Below are 16,663 nucleotides of genomic sequence, written 5' to 3' on the forward strand. Positions count from 1 at the left end.
GATTTGGACTGCTTGGAGATTTTGCGGTCCAGTCGTTGTTTTGTCGTGTTCGCTCTTTCGAAAGGGATAATGCCCGCCATACAAAACGTACATTTGGTTTCAATACCTGTGGTAACAAAACGACCTAAGAATGAATCAGTTTATAATTTCTCTCGACCGGAATCGATTCGACTACTTATTGTATTCTGTTATTAGACTCCGTGACAATTTTATCCTAAGTTCAAAAATCGTACAAGAGTTCTGCTTGAGTCTAGTAGACGTAGATATAAATGCAGCTCATGCACAGCTTTCTTTAACAGCACGTTGTCTTTGTGGCCGTGTATTTATGTAGTTTTGGTAGTCGTGTTCGTGGTTTCAGCATAACTTACCCTTCCCCTTGTATTTAGCGCCTGTTTCAGAAAAAATCGTTGCCTCAGAAAATGTTACTTGATATCATTATTTGCTGATTCAGTTAGAAGTAAATCATGTGCGCCAAAACTGAGTCTTCACTCAGACAGGTGTTTGTTTCATGATTTACAGAGGATAGTACAAAATGCAGCACCATTTCTAGAGACTCAACTGTGCGTAAAACAGGTGGAAAGCTTTGATTTACGGGTAGTTTGCTGAGAAAGTGCATTGTCTGTTTTAAAGAGGACTTACAATATTGCTGAAGTATGTGAGATTCATAAATCACGTTGGACTATCAGGAGACCTCGAGCATATACAAAGAATGGCAGTGCGAAAGACCATTTGATTGTGTAACTGTTTAACTAGTCAGACTGTGGAATAGGACTGCGGAAACTCCTGTAGTTGTAGACATCCGAAAACGACGCCTAATATTTCGCAACAACCGATTTAGAAATCCCCAAAAAAGGGTTTCCAGTTAGGAATTACGTTGAGGTGACAAAATTCATGGGATACCTCCTAATATCGTGTCGGAGCCCTTTTTGCCCTGCGTAGTGCAACATCTCCACGCGGCATAGACTCAGCAAGTCATTGGAAGTCCCCTGCAGCATTTTGCGTCTATAGCCGTCCATAATTGCGAAAGCATTGCCGGTGTAGGATTTTGTACACGAACTGACTTCTCGATTATGTCCTATAAATGTTAGATGGGATTCATGTCAGGTGATATGGGTGGCCAAACCATTAGCTCGAATTATCCAGACTGTTCTCCAAACCAGTCGCGGACAATTGTGGCCCGGTGACATGGTGCATTGTCATCCATAAAAATTTCATCGTTGTTTCGGAACATGACGACCTCGAATGGCTGCAAACGGTCACCAAGTAGCCGAAAATCCAGAGGACCCATTTCATTCCATTTAAACACAGCCCACACCAAAATGGAACCTACCAGGAGCTTGCACAATCCCTTGTTCACAACTTGGCTTCGTGGGGTCTGCGCTATATTCGAAATCTGACATCAGCTGTTACCGACTGAAACAGGGACTCATCTGACCAGGCCAACGTTTTCCAGTCGTGTATGGTCCAACCGATATGCTCACGAGTCCAGGAGAGACGCTACAGGCGTCGATCGTCTGCTGCCATAATCTCATTAACGCCGAATTTCACCGCACTGCCCTAACGGATACGTTCATCGTAGTTCCCACATTGATTTCTAAGGTTATTTCACGCTGTGTTGCTTGTCTCTTAGCACTGACACGGCAACGCAAGCCCCTATGCTGTCAGTCGTTAAGTGACTGCCGTCGGTCACTGCGTTGTCCCTTGTGAAATTTAGTGCCTGAAATGTGGTATTCTTGGCACGCTCTTGACACCGTGGGTTGCGGAATATTGAATTTCCTAAAGATTTCCGAAATGGAATGTACCGTGCGTCTAGCTCCAACTAACATTCCGCCTTGAAAGTCTGTTACTTCCCGTCGTGCGGCGTTAATCACGTCGAAAACCTTTTCACATGTATCACCTGAATACAAGTGACAGCTCCGCCAATGTAGTGCCTTTTTATACCTCGTGTACGCGGTAATACTGCCATATGTATATGTGCATATCGCTACTCCATGGCTTGTGACACCTCAGTGTAGCATTCATTGGTGTTTCAGACTGTCTAACTTTGCTGCAATAATAATAATTTTAAATTGTTCTTCCCTTCCCTCTGTCGGAAATCTACATCAGTACTCACCGAGTCACCTTTGTATTTTTCCTTCGTCGTTGAGCGCCCGTAAGTTCCTCCTCCTTTCCATTTGTGGCGCAGGGTAGTTTGGGTACTACAATCTTTTCTCCCGTGTTCGATTCGCGACTGATGCGTAGGAAAACGGCTGTTGATAATCCTCCGTATGAGCTCTAATGCGTCTGACATTGCCGTCATGTTCACTTCACGAGATATATGTGAGAGGAAGTGATATGTTGCGAGACATGTCTTGGAAAGTTTGTCCTCGGAAGAGAAAATATGCTAATGAGTGGGAGGCATATAAGCATGTAAGTAATCACGCTACTTCCCAGAATGGAACTGGAGGAAACCTTAGTATTTGCTACTATTTACTGAGTACCATCTGCTGCCTTTGACTTCCGGTGTAGTAGGGAACCTTGTCGTGTTACCTGCCTGTTAGTAGTGTGCTTTCTGCGAACCATTTTGGACCTGCACGATTTTGAGGTTTGCAACAGCTTCCCCGCAGCTGCTGGAGCTTCCTTTAGGATACGACCATGCAAGAGCTCGTTAGAAGTTGTGCCTGAAACTCGGATAATTATCAAAGCGTTGCCGCCCGCTGCCCACCAAGGCTGACGTCGTTAACGCGGGACCTGCTCTTCCCTAGAGTGCTATTTGCGGCCAGCGCTGCGAAACCAGCCCATTGTTTTGGTGACAGCTGCTGCCTCGGCAGAATTGAGACGTAAGAACTCCGTTTCACCAGCGCTGAACTAATTTGTGATAAAGCTATTCTTTAAACTTCGTTACTTGAAGAGGGCGAAATTAGTTTGGGAATCTGCCAACTTCCATGTTGCTTACGTTATCGAATATTTATTGTCCAGAGACCGTGTTGAAGCACACATTGGAGTACTGCCGCCTTGTTACGTGGGGTGTGAAGGAAAAAAAAATACGGTGTTGGTAAATAGGAAAAAAATATAATAGTAACCATTTTAGTGTTTAACGTCCCGTCTACGACAATCTCACCAGAAAGAATTCGCACTTTCGGATCGGACGAGGATAGGAAAGGAAGTTGGCGTGCTCCTTCTGAAATGAATTTTTCCAGCATTTGCATTAAATGATTTAGGAAAACTATTGTAAAGCTAACCCCTTATTGTCAGGCAGGAAGTCGAATCCATCTCCGCCCGATCGGGAATACAGCTTGTTAACCACTCAATCTGTGTTTGAGAGATGCAGACGATTATTTGACGATTTGAACAGAACAGAGTTCATCTTCCATTGTGAATTCATAACACATTGACAGCTACAGACTGCCAAGGGTTTAGCCTGTCTCTGTCGTTCCTTTTAATTATACATTCCAGATCATACCACTTAGCGTCTTTTCAGGAATTGTGACCAATTCGTTCTATGTCTCCTCTAATGATGTCATTTACAGGCTAACGGACCTTACCTGATGAAGTAAGTAACGTTAAAAGACCGAAAAGATTTTAAATTGTTTTTAGCCCCAACCGGACCGAGGAGAGTGATACAGTGACAAGGCACTGTTCGAGTTCGGGAGGACGGCGGCTCAAATCCCCGTCCAGCCATCTAGATTTAAGTTTTCCTTGATTTTCCTAAATCACTTGAGGCAAATACAGGCACGCTTCCTCTGAAAGGGTACGATCGACTTATTTATTTATTTATTTAACCTTCCCCAGCACGAGCTTGTACTCCGTCTCTAATGACCTCACCACCGATAGTACGTTAAGCCTTAGCCGGCCGGAGTGGACGAGCGGTTAAAGGCGCTCCAGTCTGGAACCGCACGACCGCTACGGTCGCAGGTTCGAATCCTGCCTCGGGCATGGATGTGTGTGATGTCCTTAGGTTAGTTAGGTTTAAGTAGTTCTAAGTTCTAGGGGACTTATGACCACAGCAGTTGAGTCCCATAGTGCTCAGAACCATTTGAACCATACGTTAAGCCTTAATCTTTCTCCCTTCCTAGCCTATATCTGAAATTAACCGTGGCAGCTCTTGTGTAGCTAACGCCGTGAACACATCGTGTTTCTGGTTATGTTCTAGCGGTTTACTGCACAGCGAACAAGTCTAGTTCTGTATTTTCAATAAGGTTGATGTGACACGTAGGCCAGTGTGAACTAAGAACAGCAAACGTCTTTTTTAACTCATAAACTTATTTTTCTTCCTCTTTTTCTTGTTCCTTTGTCCTGCATCACTGCAGGGTCGCGTCGTTGTTATTCATGTGAAAGTGAGTGAAGTTTCTGAAATGTTAACGAATCGTGTAACTGAGGCGGAACCACTTACCAGCTCGGCATTCACCTAGAGAGATATGGGAAACCGCCTAAAAACCACACCCAGACTGGCTGATACGCCAATCCTCATTGTTAATTCGCTGGATGAAGTCGGTCGGGATCCGCCGTATTTGCCCGTCCCGAAATCGGCGCATTAACACGCATGGATGTACGGGCGGGTGAACTTCTAACTTACTTACTATTGTTCAACTAATATCACCGGTAATTAAAGGCAATTGTCTTCCACGTAGGCTTCCATGATTTTGTCCAGCGTATAATACGGTAGGGTCCGCCTCTGTATGTGAGTGATTAGCGTGGCTGATTACCAACACGGAGGACCAAGGTTCGATTCCCGGTGCTGCCAAGGATTTTCCTTTCTTGGGAGAATTACAAAGGAATGCACTCGGCATCGTAATAACAGTTAAGGAGCTACTTGACCTAACAGTAGCGGCTCCATGCCACGAAAACTGACAACGGCCGGGGGAACAGTGTGCTGACTCCACGCCTCTCCGTATCCCATCCGATGACGCCATTGGCAGAGAGTGACACGGCGGTCGATCGGTCCCGATGGGCGCGCCAGGGCGTGTGGACTGAGTTTTACGTTTACGTATACCTATACTGCGCTAAAAAATTAATTATTGCATCCTGAATTGAGCTTTAGGGTGCGTGTATTCCAGTCAGTAGCGCACTCGTATTGCTGGAGTTCCCAATGTTGTAGAAACGTGGGAGAGTCCGTCTGGAGTCTGGAACTGCACAAAATAAAAACAGTTTGGAGCATTAACATGCTCGGTGCGTCGTTCTTCGCGTTGGAGCTGATTTACTAGAAATCAATCATAAATTGCTTTTGGCATAGCGGCGACATGTAAAAGACGCCCCAAAATTTTAGCATCAAACTCATGCATACGGTAGTACCTTGCATTTGATATACGGAGGACTCTCCCACGTTTCTACCACACTGGGAACTCCAATACGAGTGCGCCCTAAAGCTCAATTCAGGATACAAAGTCTTCAACGAGCAGTTAGTACGTGCTTGTAAAATGCTTGTATTTGATATGTAACCACTGCCTGCTGCATTTCCATTGACAAACAATATACAATTTGCGATGTGTCCACTGTGGAATTGCCATTGTTTACAGCACATGGTAGGTAGTCGAAGATTGACTATTACCACGAACGTAACGAACGTGCAATCGTACGTTTAAGATGTGGTGCAGTTGGACGTGGTGCAAGAAAGCCGAACGAACATATAGAGAAAATATTCGCACCAGGCGTCACCGTAATCAGAAGAAATTTATCATCATGGTCAGAAACAAATGGGAAAGTGGGAAACAGGATGCACAGTAGACTTTTAGATGGTAGTGTTGGAGCTTGTGGGAGATTATTAATAAGCAGCTTCAATATACGCGTGAAATATATACTTTGAACTATATGAAGAATGCAGTGGTTTGACAGTGCAGATGGAGCGGGAATTACACTCCTACAAGGGACAACATGCGCATACTGTTGCAGTAAACGATTTCGAAGCCAGCGTTCGGTTCTGTCAAAGGGTTTGTTATAGTGGGTGTATTGCGACTGCTGGTCGACGCTTTAAAGTGTTACTAGCTTACGTTGTAGCTGTCAGTTGTTAATGTTAGTAAAACACTAAACATTCCTTTCCGTGATGACTAGTGCCGTATCTCACAGTACCTAGCTTAGGATCCTCTACCACCTGGACTGTTTTGACCCCGAATATTTGGAAAACACACACACACACACACACACACACACAGATAAACTGGGTGAGAGAGAGAGAGAGAGACCCACATTGTTTTTTCTCAGATTCTCTCCGTTAACATGCACCTCCTAACAAAACTGTAATATGTTTTTTACATTGTCATATGACGTAATCAAAACGATTACTTTTATTTTACGGATTCATAATGGTTTCACGTGGCACTCAGACAGTGAGACATATTTTCTTAATAAATTTTGTCAAATATATTTCTTTTTTTTTTTTTTTAGTTTTTATTTCCGATACATATTTCGCAGCGAAAACTCATCAGTTTTTCAAGTGAATCTTGAAACCGCTGGTGATGGTTATTAGGATATTCAGATCTACGTCATTACGACAGCCATTGCTCGCTCGCTGTCGGGTGGTAGTAGGAAAGGCCCGCAAGAATGAGACGTACAGAAGTCCTGCAGACGGGACATCACTACTAGAAAATTGTGGTGGCAGTTAATGGAGAGGACAATATTAATGGTGAACGAATGACAACAGGACCGGTCTGTAGCAAGAGCTGGAGAAGAAAGTGCGTTGTCCACCTGTAGTCTCTGGAGACGATCGCTGCTGCTTCGGTAACTGTCTTGAAATGGCCTTTAGAAGAAATTAACTGTAACCCCCTGCACATTTTGAATCATTTTCATTTAAGTATATGCTGATAAAAATTAATACTTTTTGTGTGTTGCATGCCTTATCAAAATTTTGCAAAACCTATCGCTTACTGTTGCTAATAACTGCTGACAAAGAACTGAAGCACCCGGAAGGGGACGTGGAGACGAAACGAAACTTAATGGGTTCGGACGGTATGTGATGTTATTGTAGTGATTACAAAATCGAGTAAAATTACAAAAACTTGGCAGCATCATCGCACTTACTAGTACGACGTTGCACCCACTCTGGCCTGGATGCATCCACTGACCTGGCTGGGAAGGGGGTCATGAGGCCATAGTATCCTCTCCCGAGGCAAGCTGGCCCACCACTGTTGTAATTGGCCCTTGATATCCTTTGAGTATCGGTACTGGCACAGAGTTGACTTCCGGGCTGGTCCAATAGGTGCTTTTTCGGGGTCAGATGTAGGGGTTTTAATGGCCACATGACTACCTCAACATCACAAAAAAATGGTTCAAATGGCTCTGAGCACTATGGGAGTTATTTTACATCTGAAGTCATCAGTCCCCTAGAACTTAGAACTACTTAAACCTAACTAATCTAAGGACATCTCACACATCCATGCCCGAGTCAGGATTCGAACCTGCGACCGTAGCGGTCGCGCGGTTCCAGACTGAAACGCCTAGAACCGCTCGGCCACTCCAGCTGGCTCAACATCACAAAGACATTTCATACAGACGTGTTCCACGTGTGGACGAGCATTGTCTTGTTGAAAAATGGCACCACGATGCTGTCGCATGGGAGGTAATACTTGAGGATGCAGGATGACCGGGGTTGGGACCTGTCCCCCAGTCGCCACCGTACCGGCGAAAATGGTCATACGGGGTAATGCAGAACCATAATTCTTCGCTGAACATTATGCGATGCCGTTCATCAGCAGTGTATGCTACCCGGCTTACGGCACCACTCCAAACGCAGCCCGTTTGTGTCACGGTGGCCGGCTTGTGTGGCCATGCGGTTCTAGGCGCTTCAGTCTGGAACCGCGCGACCGCTACGGTCGCAGGTTCGAATCCTGCCTCGGGCATGGATGTGTGTGATGTCCTTAGGTTAGTTAGGTTTAAGTAGTTCTAGGGGACTGATGACTGCAGATGTTAAGTCCCATAGTGCTCAGAGCCATCTGAACTATTTTTTTGTCACGTTGTTAACGGCGGCCTATGCATGGGACGGTTGTTCCGAAGTCTGGCTGCTGGTAGTCTGCGACTAATGGTGCAGGATGACGCAGAATACTGCAAGGAGAGTATTACCAGTTCTCGGATGGCAGATGCACATGTGAAGTGCTCCGTGCACAATATGTGATTCTCCCTCGTGGTGGTCGGACGTGGTCTCCTATAACCTTGACGACGATTATACGTGCTTTCACGTTCCGCTGCTCTCCAGCATTGGGGCATTGTCAGATCCAAATGCTTCACAAATCTGGATATTGCACGATTGGAGCAGCCGGCCAAATGGAGACACACTGAAGCCCGTTTTAAGCATAATCAGGTGCTGAAAATGCTATCTCATACGAGGCATTTCCGTGTACTTCACAATGATCACTCAACATCTCACGGGGTTGATGCCTCTTACATGCCCTAACAGGCCAGGTGTCTTATCAATACAATTATAGCAGCAGGAAATCCACACTCAGGGCCACCTGATACCCCCTCGACCCCTAATAACCTGCCAGTCCCATCCGCAATTCAGTCGGCAGTGTAGAAACGTCCCCTTACTGTGCTGATAAACCTCTTACGTTATTTGATTTTCTAACAGCTGAGCAAAACTGAACGTACTCGGACATTTCTCTCTTTACTTATTCCGATCATCACTAAACTGACACAAAATATTTCTAGCGCAACACAATCTGACTTCCAATAATCCCTACAAAAGAATGGCCCTGACTGACAATAACCTATACCTTTCATGAATCACTTACCTCACAAAAATCTTCGTTACTCGAACTACTGCAATACAGCGAGCGCCAATACTGCCAGCTAAACAAAAGATTCTAACTACTGAAAGCACTAACTACTGAAGGCACTAACTACTGATAGGCATAGTTAGCAAATGAAAGATTTTGATAGAGAACAAACAATGTATTTACCTTAATAGTGTTCAAAAGTCGTAATATATATATATATATATATATATATATATATATATATATATATATATATCAGTTCATGACATCCAGTCTTACAAATTTCCTTTTTCTGACGGACACACGTCCAGATCGTCCGCTCTCAAAATTCTGCCATCTCTCCCCCCTCACCCACCACTGCTGGCGTCTCACCTCCAACTGCGCAACGCTACGCGCTGTTCGCACCCAACTGCCCAACAATACAATGGGAGACAACAATGCAAACTAGCCACAGACTGCACACAGCACGGCCAGTGATTTTCATACAGAGCGCTAGGTGACGCAACCAACATAAAAATCTAAACAGCTTACTTACATAATCAACAGTTAATGTAAAAGTTGTTCGGAATGATAATACATTTTTTATTTCTTTACTTTTTGTGAGTGTCGCTACCTTACTATTCATGCGGGTACAGCGCCTAGTATGGTAGGGATCATATTGGTATTCAATAGTCTGACTGCCAGGTTGCAAAATTTAAAAGATCCATTAAACAACAGAATTCTCCGAGACACATCATAAAACATAGGCCGCACTGAGTGGCGCGACGTTATTACGATGCAATCCGATTTTGCTCAGTATGTGCTGGTAATATCTGATTTGAATAATTTTATGGAGTTGTTTACAGTTAAAAGCTGCAAGCTCATTGATTGTATTGTAGGTTTGGTATTAGTAGTGAGGCTTTGTTTCCCTCGCATGTGTGGCACACGAGATGCAGGGCTTACTTTATGCGTACGACAGTCGTTATGTACACTCTACAACTGCAGTGTGTTCTCTTTTGCAGGAGGCCTACTTCCAATGGACGTTCGGCGTCGAGATGCCCGGCTACTACGGCGTCGTCCAGGTGTCATCAGGGAAGAGCATCCTCTTCATGCCGCGCCTCCCGGAAGAGTACTCCATCTGGATGGGACACCTCTTCACCCCGGAAGAAATCAAGGCCAAGTACGCCGTGGACGAGGTGTTCTACGTAGACGAGGTAAGTCAAACCACGTACCGCCGTTTGCCTTTCGCACGCACATTCTGGGTTGTGACTATGGGCCAGTCCGGAGCAGCTGTCGCGCAGCCTGGGCTGCGGAATTATTCGCCTACGGGGCGGTTGTATCTCCCAAGTTGTGTACGTCGTTTCTACTCGCTTAGGCTTCTAGCGACTGCTATATTTCACATTTTAACAACTGGGTAGTTACGCCTCGAGGCAACTGAAGGAATCTGACCCGATGATTCTTGCACCATCATACACTAAACCTGATAACCAAGTAAAGGTCGAAATATCGTTACTGCATACACATCTTTTCAACTTGAGCTAATAACGCTATTCATGATGACTGAAGCCGCTGGTTCGCACTTGTTGCAGTCTGTTTTTATGTTTGACACAGCTTCGTAGTAGTCGATGTTGTGCAACGTTAATTTCTGTGTTAAAAGAAAAGTGCTTACAACTTTGGTATGTAGCTTAAAAACCTTTATTAACTCTAATTGGCAAGGACAACGTAATCTTGAAGATGAAATTTACATGAAATTGGTTCTGTTCTGTCAGAAAACTCTGACACGTCTACCCATCATGACCTAGGTGAATATCTAGGTGAAGCAAGTAACACTGAACTGATGTTGATGTGATGATTTGACCATTGGTTGGCGCTCTGCTGTAGCCTTCAGATGACTGTTATGTAGAGTGATGATTCCATCACGCTTAGGGTAATTTCATCAGCGACTGCGAATGACTACGAAAATTACCCTCAAAACGTATCCCGGTTAAAAAAAAAAAAAAAAAAAAAAAAAGTGTTTGTAACATCTCGTGCATACGGCTCACACTACTTTGATACTACCACATCTCACGGAAGATGCTCAACACAGTTATGGTTTATGTTTGGCGAACCATTTAAGCAGTTTGTGCAAGAGTTGTCTAAATGTGTTGTAGAAACTGGTTTTCTCATTCTGTATATGATATGACGCCCTGATGTTAACTTTTTTCGTCAGAGAACATGTATCACACAAAAAGTTCTGAACTAAGTCCAGGACTTTATGATGTGTTGAAATAACGTTCTCCGTAAATTTCTGCGAACACACTACCGTTTTTGTTTCCTTTTTCGTATACGGATATCCTCTCACTTTGTTCATGGAATCAACACCAGACCATTATGTAAGAACAATTCGCCGCATTCATTGCAAAGTCAATTGACGATATAAACATAAACTGCGTCATCATCATCAGCCATTTGACATCCCCATCTGGACAAATGCTACCCCAAACTTTTTCATGCATTAGGGTCTTAAATGTATGCACACTGACCCTGTGTTTTCTGATGTAAGCCACATGGTCATTGTCTTGGAACCGAGCACGGAACTTCCTTGGTCTAACTGCGGTCAGTCCACCTAGCTACACGACCCATCCATCTGTATTTCATTTTCATTACAGTGACAATTATTTCTTCCATTCCAGGAAACTCCCTGATCTTTGAGTCTCTTCTGGTACTTCCATGTGTACCTCTCTGCAAATAACATCAACACTGAACAAAAACTTGGAGTTTATTCGTTATGATGTTCCATCTAATGAAGCTAGACAGACACGGTTTATCTGACATTTTATGTTTATTTGGATTCCCAGTTTCCGGCAGGTCTTAGAGGATAAGGTGGACAGAGGGGACGGAGGGGGACGGGGAGGAAGAGGTTGGCACAGGAGGGGGGAGGAGGAGATGAGTGCGAAATATGTGTTTGCGGGCGAAGCCGCGGGGAAAAGGCTGGTATCTAAAAAACGGAGACAATTGCTTTATAACGTTTTATTTTTCGTTTGTATACGGCCACTTTGTATTTTTATTTGACATTACGATCAGCCATATACTATTGCACTCATTTCTCTGCTTTTATTAATTTGCTTCTAGGGATGACCTGTAACACATGTCAAACCGTTATTCCAGTTAAATATAAAAGTGACCCAGGCGGTGTCTATCATTCTTCATTATATTAAAAGTAGTCACTGTGGCCTTAGACTTATGTCTTCTATTATGAAACATGTTCCATCTGTTTTTCTGTTTATCGTTTAAAAGTTTTGTCACAGGTGACATCGACAGACATTGGTGTAATGTAACTAAATTGAATGAAATAATAGTGCTGATCATTTGTAACAAGTTTAGAAGCAGAAAAAGAGTCTTTTATGTGCAAACGCCAGAATCAACGGTGTCAAAGTATTTTCTTCTCACGTCTGGATTGATGCACTGAGTTAAATTATGCGCACTATTGCTACCCGTTCTCCTCTGTTTTCCAATATTGAACATTTGGCTGTTCTCGCCTAAACATTTGGTATTTGACACGGTTGATAGCGAAATCAAGTTGCAATACATTCTCACGCGTTGAGAAATAATGTCATTGACCAGATATCACAACTGAAGGGGTTCTTCTCTTCCGTACGCGTCAAGTTCATTTCCAAAAGAAAGTAAGCCTGGTGAAACTGTAGACGTTACAGACTTATAGGATAGTTGAACACACAAGCAAGTGATATATAATAATCTACCTTCGCAGGTAATCAGCTCTTGTTTATGCAAGGACACTGAGTACTTTTTTGGTCTATATTGTCTGAAAATCAGCACATGTTTCTTTCATGCACTATTTCATTTTTATATGTTTCACAGTTTTGTAGTTTATCACAATTAATGCAGAATACTTTCTAAACAATCTGCAAGTATTTTGGACAATTAGAACGTATTGATGTTTATAAAAAAGAATAATAAAAAAATTGATGCACAAGATTTTCTAAAATGTTTCTTCAAATTCAGTTACCATTAATCCGATAATATACATATGAAGGAGATCAAGTTTTCCGTATATGTATGACACGATGACTGAGACACTAGAACCATTTAGTTCCGCACATTAAATGTATTAACCATAAAATGTTATTATATCTTATATTTTAATTTTTAGAATAATTTTCCTAAGTAAAATATTATTTCTCTGTTATTTAGTGGAAACTACAATGAAGTTTAGGTCTACTAGACATGTATAGAGACTTGCAAGTTACAGAAAAAAGTAGTGGGTTGCTTTACAAACTTAAGGACGGACGTGTACCTAAATTCTGAAGAACGGAACTTGCTTGAAATTGTGAATAAAATCCGAGTGTTATTAAATTATGCCTCAGAACACTCCTGAAGAGCAGTTTTCACCCACCAGCATTTCTTCATCTTCTTGCTTCCTCTTGGAATTACTTTTAGTACTACTTGCTTCTTTGATGAATGTGTATTTTTTACGTTTATGTAAGCCGCCACTGGTGGCAGAGCGGTTCTAGGCGCTACAGTCTGGAACCGCAGGACCGCTTAAGTCGCAGGTTCGAATCGTGCCTCGGGCATGGATGTGTGATGTTCTTACGTTAGTTAGGTTTAAGTAGTTCTAAGTTCTAAGGGACTGATGTCCTCAGATGTTAAGTCCCATAGTGCTCAGAGCCATTTGAACCAAAACAAAAGTAAACAGGAACAGAGATGATCATGTAGAGATACCTGCAGCCAGCAGTGTTACTAACATGTAAAAGTATATTCCAAACAGAATCAGTGGAAGCAAAAATTTTTCTGGTGGTTTGCAAAACAGTTCTACAGTTCTATAGTTGAAATAAGGGGAGCGTGACAGTGTACACAATTACAACTCTAAAGTATAGTATATAGCTGTCATTTTTCGTTGTAAGCCCAGTAAAATATACAGGGTGTCCCAGAAATATTGCGACAGATTTGAGGGGTTGTAGAGGGTGTCGTGAAGAGCAATCTTGTCTCCTTTGAATGTGATGCTCTGTTGCCTCAGTGAATGACGGTTTCAGACGCGGTTTTACGTGTGCAGTTTATTTTTCTCCCGCATCCCGAAAAACACTGGAGATTTTAGAAGATCCCAGGAGAAAAACGTTCCCGTGTCCGCTACCATCGTCCACTGAGACAAGAGAGCATCGCATTCGGAGGAGACAAGGCCAGTCTAGTCAACAGCTAGCTCCAGCTTCTCCGCTAGCCATTGTGGCAATCAGTCACGATGACTGAGTAACAAACGGCATTGCGAGACGTTCCGCCTACGGTCTGTCAGCACACAGTATCACGTTTGCTGCCAAAGGGATGGCCTAGTGGCAGGAGCCGGCACCTCTAACTTCGACGTTCTGCAGCGTCGTTGGATGACGTTTCCCGAACTTGGGTTCCTATTCTCTATTTATTCCTCAAGACACCCTCTATAAAATCTCCAAGTCTGTCGCATAATTTCTAGGACGCCCTGTAGATCAATGCAATCAGTCTATATGATTTAATAAAGTTATAAAAATATTGCGACAGATTTGAGGGGTCGTAGAGGGTGTCGTGAAGAATGTTGGCATTGTTGACTGGAATACACTCTTTCACATTCTGAAGGTGGCAGGGGTAAAATGCAGGGAGCGAAAGGCTATTTACAATTTGTACAGAAACCAGATGGCAGTTATAAGAGTCGAGTGACATGAAAGGGAATCAGTGGTTGGGAAGGGAGTGAGACAGGGTTGTAGCCTCTCCCCGATGTTATTCAATCTGTATATTGAGCAAGCAGTAAAGGAAACAAAAGAAAAATTCGGAGTAGGTATTAAAATTCATGGAGAAGAAATAAAAACTTTGAGGTTCGCCGATGACATTGTAATTCAGTCAGAGACAGCAAAGGACCTGGAAGGGCAGCTGAACGGAATGGTCAGTGTCTTGAAAGAAGGATATAAGGTGAACATCAACAAAAGCAAAACGAGGATAATGGAATATAGTCTAATTAAATCAGGTGATGATGTGGGCTGACACTGAGGGAGTTAGATTAGGGAGTGAAACGCTTAAAGTAATAGATGAGTTTTGCTATTTGGGTTGCAAAATAACTGATGATGATCGAAGTAGAGAGGATGTAAAATGTAGACTGGCAATGTCAAGGAAAGCGTTTCTGAAGAAGAGAAATTTGTTCACATCGAGTATAGATTTAAGTGTGAGGAAGTCGTTTGTGAAAGTATTCTATGGAGTGTAGCCATGTATGGAAGCCGGCCGCTGTGGCCGAGCGGTTCTAGGCGCTACAGTCTGGAACCGCGCGACCGCTACGGTCGCAGGTTCGAATCCTGCCTCGGGCATGGATGTGTGTGATGTCCTTACGTTAGTTGGGTTTAATTAGTTCTAAGTTCTATGGGACTGATGACCTAAGACGTTAAGTCCCATAGTGCTCAGAGCCATTTGAACCATGTATGGAAGTGAAACATGGACGATAAATTTTTTGGACAAGAAGAGAATAGAAGCTTTCGAAATGTGGTGCTGCAGAAGAATGCTGAAGATTAGATGGGTAGATCACATAGCTAATGAGGAGGTATTGAATAGAATTGGGGAGAAGAGGAGTTTGTGGCACAACTTGACAAAAAGAAGGGATCGGTTGGTAGGGCATATTCTGAGGCATCAAGGGATCACCAATTTAGTATTGGAGGGCAGTGTGGAGGGTAAAAATCGTAGAGGGAGACCAAGAGATGAATACACTAAGCAGATTCAAAAGAATGTAGGTTGCGGTAGGTACTGGGAGATGAAGAAGCTTGCAAAGGATAGATTAGCATGGAGAGTTGCATCAAACCAGTCTCCTGACTGAAGACCACCACCACCACCACAACAACAACAACATAAAAATATTCCATTTTCCGTAATTCAAAATTAAACAGTGTCCTTGAATAGGTTTTGTGGTTGTAGTGAAAGTAGCGTGGTGGTCATCACGGGCAGAGTCCGCTCCACGTGAGCAAGGAAGTCGGTATGGTAAGCTGTTGGGTGCGAGCAGCCGCACGCAGTTAACGGCGCCCGCGGCTCGTAGTCTGGCGTCCGGCGTCGCGTTGTTGGGATTCCTGGAGCGTTGGGCTCCAGCTGCTTGCGGAAGGGTGGGAAGGGAATGGAAGGGAAGGGAAGGCATTCCCGCACAGCCACCGTGGGATGGCCGCTCCTGCCGAGGCCTCAGGCTTCTACCTCGATTCTCCTCTGTATGCTGTGTCACATCTTCCTCCTATGTATACTGATGAATATAGTGCCAAATGTGTGTATATTGGTGAAATAAGTATAAAAAACCAACAAATTCTGAAAGATCTGACTCAGAGTTGTCATCGTGATACGCCAGTTTGGGATATTGTGTTTGTTCTATGAGCACGTAAACGTTCTGTTCCAGCTAAATCGCTCCCGATTTAGGTTCAGCAGTGGAATTAAGGTGAAAGGATATTAATGATAATCCTTTACTGATGACATTGCCATCCTCAATGAACGTGAACAAGGCTTACAGGACCAGTTGAATGGAATGGACGATCTGATAATCACACACTTTGGATTGAGTGTAAACCGAAGAAAGACAGTAGTAATGAGGAGTGCCAGAAATGAGATTATTAATAAATTTACCATCAAAATCGGGGCTCACGAAGTATACGAAGTGAAGGAAAAGCAAAATAACATACGACGGACGATGGTTCAAATGGCTCTGAGCACTATGGGACTTAACTTCTGAGGTCATCATTCCCCTCGAACTTAGAACTACTTAAACGTAACTAACCTAAGGACATCACACACATCCATGCCCAAGGCAGGATTCGAACCTGCGACTGCAGAGGTTGCGCGGCTCCAGACTGTAGCGCCTAGAACCGCTCGGCCATTTTGGCCGGCGACGGACGATGCAGGAGGGCATAAAAACCAGACCTGCCCAGGCAAACAGGGCATTCCTGGCCAAGAGAAGCCTTTTGGTATGGAACATACATAATTTGAGGAAAGGAGGAAGTTGAAAATTAGATGATCTGATAAAA

The 16,663-nt window shown here is 43.5% G+C and overlaps 1 protein-coding gene across 2 annotated transcripts in view; it reads left to right on the forward strand.

Moving 5' to 3' along the window:
- LOC124615375 (xaa-Pro dipeptidase) overlaps positions 1–16,663 on the forward strand; it is an 885,418-nt gene that overhangs the window by 384,659 nt on the left and 484,096 nt on the right. For both annotated transcript variants that reach the window (XM_047143201.1, XM_047143200.1), the window contains exon 3: positions 9,686–9,877. In XM_047143201.1, coding sequence (XP_046999157.1) covers positions 9,686–9,877 — 192 coding nt within the window. The remainder of the gene's footprint in view (positions 1–9,685; positions 9,878–16,663) is intronic.

Source organism: Schistocerca americana, chromosome 5 (assembly GCF_021461395.2).
Source record: "Schistocerca americana isolate TAMUIC-IGC-003095 chromosome 5, iqSchAmer2.1, whole genome shotgun sequence".
Lineage (NCBI taxonomy): Eukaryota > Metazoa > Arthropoda > Insecta > Orthoptera > Acrididae > Schistocerca > Schistocerca americana.